General features: G+C 51.0%; 1 protein-coding gene across 1 annotated transcript in view; it reads left to right on the plus strand.

The window, feature by feature from the left end:
* The window catches only part of TDRD9 (tudor domain containing 9), a 145201-nt gene that overhangs the window by 54941 nt on the left and 86393 nt on the right, over positions 1-3867 (plus strand). The window contains exons 8-10 of the mRNA XM_007944622.1: positions 2411-2485; positions 2548-2659; positions 2997-3147. Of these exons, the coding sequence (XP_007942813.1) occupies positions 2411-2485; positions 2548-2659; positions 2997-3147 (338 nt within the window). The remainder of the gene's footprint in view (positions 1-2410; positions 2486-2547; positions 2660-2996; positions 3148-3867) is intronic.

Here is a 3867-nt window from a genome sequence, read left to right on the forward strand (position 1 = left end):
GCATAGTGCCTAAGGCACTTGACTGCTAACCAGAAGGCTGGCGGTTCAATCCCACGAGCCACTCCTCGGAAGGAAGATGGGGCAGTCTACTTCTGTAGAGATACTGCCTTCGAAACCCAAGGAGGGATCGCTATGAGTTGGGTCCAACTCGAGGGCACATAACAACAACAAGAACAACAACAAGGTGGTACAAATAGTTGGCACTCAACTCCTAACATAAAGGTTGAAGGTTCGAATCCACCTAGTTCCATGGAAGAAAAGGCCTCGCAGTCTGCTTCGGTTAAGATCATAGCCCAGAAAGCCTATGGAGCAGTTCTACTCTGTTATACAGGGTCAGCACGAGTCGGAATCGACTTGCTGCCAGAGAGGGACACCAGCATGGGCCATTTGCATGTTTCTTTGGGTTGTTTTCCTATAGCTTGTGTGCTAAGAGTTGGTTTTACATGTTCTAGCCCTCAGATCCTTTCAGGTTCATGATGTGCACATACTTTCCCCTACCCTGTGGGTTGCCTTTTCACTTAGTTGATGTGCTGTTGAAACACCAACGTGAATTTTGATCGTGTCCAGTTTACCTTGCTTTTCTTTCATTGCTCGTGCTTTCAGTGCTGTGTGTGAGAATCTTTTGCCAAGTCCAAGGTCATGGAGCTTTACCCCTGTGTTTTCTTTCCTTGTTGATCTGCTGCCTAAATGTGGGGGTATTGACGTCTGTAGCTTTGTGTTCCTGTTTCGGTCTTGGCCTCAGCAAATTTCTCTAAATAATTTGAGGATTGTTTTTAAGACAAAGGCAAAAGACTTCTGTAAAGTGTTAAAGAACAAAGAATGCCCTTGAAGACTATAGTGTGCCTGCCCTAAGCTATAGTACTTCCAGTTGCCTCATGTGCAGGTGAAAGCTGGGCAATAAATAAAGAAGACAGAAGAAGAGGTGATGCTTTTGAGTTGTAGTGCTGGTGAGGAATACTGAGAATACCTAGGACCACCAGAAGAACAAACTAGTCTGTTCTGGACGAAGTGCAGCCAGTGTGCTCCTTAAAAGCAAGAACGGCCAGAGTTTGTCTGTTTCACTTTTGTCGTGTTGTCAGGAGGGCCCAGTCCCTGGAGAAGGAATCATGCTTGGTAATGTCGAGGGTCAGTAGAAAAGGGGAGGAGCCTCACCGAGATGGCCTGACACTGGCTACAGCAGTGCACTGAGCACAGCCACAGTTGAGGCTGGCACAGGGCCAGTGTCCTGCTGTGGTTCACAGGTTCACTAGGAGCTGCAGCCTCCTCGGACAAGGGGTGGTTAGAATGGGGTTACTCCTGGCCCGTCACGTACTTGTGAGCGGCTTCTGCCATAATCTGTCCTGTTTCTTTCTTTCCTTTCTTACATTTCCTCCCTCCCTCTCTGGAAGCAGGTCTGTGGACTAATCCTCTCCTTTTTTCTTCTCTTCTTTTTTCCCATCCCCTTTCCCTCGTCTTTTTTTTTCCTGTTATATCTTTAAATATAAAAAGAGGGGGAGGCCTTCAACGAGATGGATTGACACGGTGGCTGCGATGATGGGCTGAAGTATAGCAGGGATTGTGGGACTGGCGTGGGATCGGGCAGTGTTTCGTTCTGCTGTGCATGGAGTTGCTGTGAGTCTGAAACGACTCGATGGCACTTAACAACAATAACATCTTTAATTTCCGAGATTATTATTATTTTTTGTTGTAGCTTAAATATTTTTATTTGTAACCCCTCCTCCTGATTTTTGCATGCAGTGTAATCTTGTGTCATGAGCATATTATAAAATACTTCCCGTTCCCTGAACCCTCTGTCTTTCCTCTAAGGGTCTTTTCTTTCACGCTGGAGCTTTTTCTCTACTGTCTGCTCATCCTGGGATGCCTTACCTCAACGGCCTGGTGTACCATGGGCTGTTAGTATTGCGAAGAGGGGAACTGAGGGGCTCCCTCCGATGTGTCCTTATCTCCAACCCAGTCCTCCAGGCACCAGTCATTCACCAGCATCCCAGTTTCCATGTGGAATCAGATGACTGCCATCTGGCTGTTCACACATGCTGTCCTCGTCTGTGGATTGGTGGCACCAGGAGCCCAAAATGATCAGTCCAGCTTCCAGTTCAGTGGCACCATGGCAGCGGCCCCTGGTGGCAGTGGGTTTGGGACCCAGCACAGCACAGCTGTGAGAATAGGAGGCAAAACCCTTCCAGGGGAATCTTAGGCAGAAGAGTGACAGGGGTGACCCCGTGCACCAACCCATTCTCTTGGACCTGCCTCTTTTGGCTGTGGGCAGCAGCACCCAAAGGCGTGGACCGCATAGATGGCCCAATGTTAGTGCTTTTTTAGGGTTTCACCCCTGCTTGAGGGCTGCTCCCCTACCAGGCACCACAGTGGGGCCTGTTGGGGGCGTGCAGACATCTTTCACCCCCCCTTTTAGGGCTGTGCTTCCAGAGAAGGTACCACAGTGGGGCCTGCTGGAGGCAGGCGGACTTCACAACTGGGACTGCTGGAGGTGGGTGGGCTCCACAGTGGGGCCTGTTGAGGGTGTCCAGCCATCTTTCACTGCTTTTGTAGGGCTGCTTCCCCAGGGAAGGAATCACAGCAGGGCCTGCTGAACGTGGCCGGGCTCCACAGCTGGGCCAGCTGGGGGGCCCTGTCGTCTCTCACCGGGCTACCTCTGTACTCAGTGAGAACAGTGAGGGTTATGAGCCCACGGGCAGACTACATGGCTGGAAAAACTCTAGAAACAAGAGGGCATTGGAGGTCCACAGAGTTGTGCTGATGGAAGCATTGAGGGCAGGGAAGGTGGATCTGTGTCTAGGTACCCACTGATACCCGCTGCTGTCAAGTGGATGCTGACTCATGTTGATCATGTAGGACAGAGGGGAACTGCCCCATAGTGTTTCCAAGGCTGGCATCTTTGTGGAAGCAGACTGCCTCATCTTTCACCCATGGAGTGGCTGCTGGGTTCTAACTGGTGACCTTTTGGTATCAGCTGAGTGCTTCAGTCACTGTTCCACCAGGGCGTCTTCATATCCAGAGTAGTATGCGTGCCTGTTCCCTTTGTGGTGGAAGGGATCAAGTGTAACCTGTGTGCCTTCAGCCAGCTGCCTAGGTTCCCAGGGAATGGCACCATGTTTGGCCTTTGCTCTGACGGGCTGGTGTTCTGCAGTGGTCCGTGGTCAGCTACAGCAGTCTTGGGCAAGGACGGTGCATTGTTGAACTTGTGTTACGTGTTACCATGGCTGCTCTGTCCATGCTGTGCTCTGTCCATGACAGGGATAACCCCAACAATATGCACAAGGTGTCCAGGCAACATCCCACACATCAGTGGCTGAAGTCCCCTCATGGTGGCTGCCCCCTCCAGAAGACTCCCCAGATCTGCATGTCATCAGTCTTCCAGTCAAGTCATTTCCAAAGCACTGGCCAACTGGCCAGATCACTGTCTCTGCCTGTTGTCACTTGGAGTGGACTCCGCTTCATGGCCCTGTCTCCTTCCACGTGGTGGGGAAGGCTCACCCTTTGCTCACTGGAGCACTTCTCTTCCCCACCACCTGGCATTGTTCGAGTGGGGCCAGAGTGCAGCGGACCTCCATCCTGGCTGTGGCTGGCTTTCCGAGGCAGTAGCACTACGGAAGTAGATTGCCCAACCTTCCTTCTGAGGAGTGGCTGGTGGGTTTGAACTGCCAGCTTTCTGGTTAGCAGTCAGGTGCCTTAGGCACTATGCTACCAGAGGATTGACATTACTACATTTTAAAGGACTCATGTTTTCAGTAACTTTTTGTGGTGATCTGGGTGTAGGTTCACAGAGAAGATTGGTTTTCCTTTGTGCAGTTCATACCCGTTTCATGACACTGACCGCAGTCCCCACAGTGTAACAGCACTCTGCCCACT

Source organism: Orycteropus afer, unplaced genomic scaffold (genome assembly GCF_000298275.1).
Source record: "Orycteropus afer afer isolate SDZICR_OR568_19922 unplaced genomic scaffold, OryAfe1.0 scaffold00128, whole genome shotgun sequence".
NCBI classification, from domain to species: Eukaryota; Metazoa; Chordata; class Mammalia; order Tubulidentata; family Orycteropodidae; genus Orycteropus; species Orycteropus afer.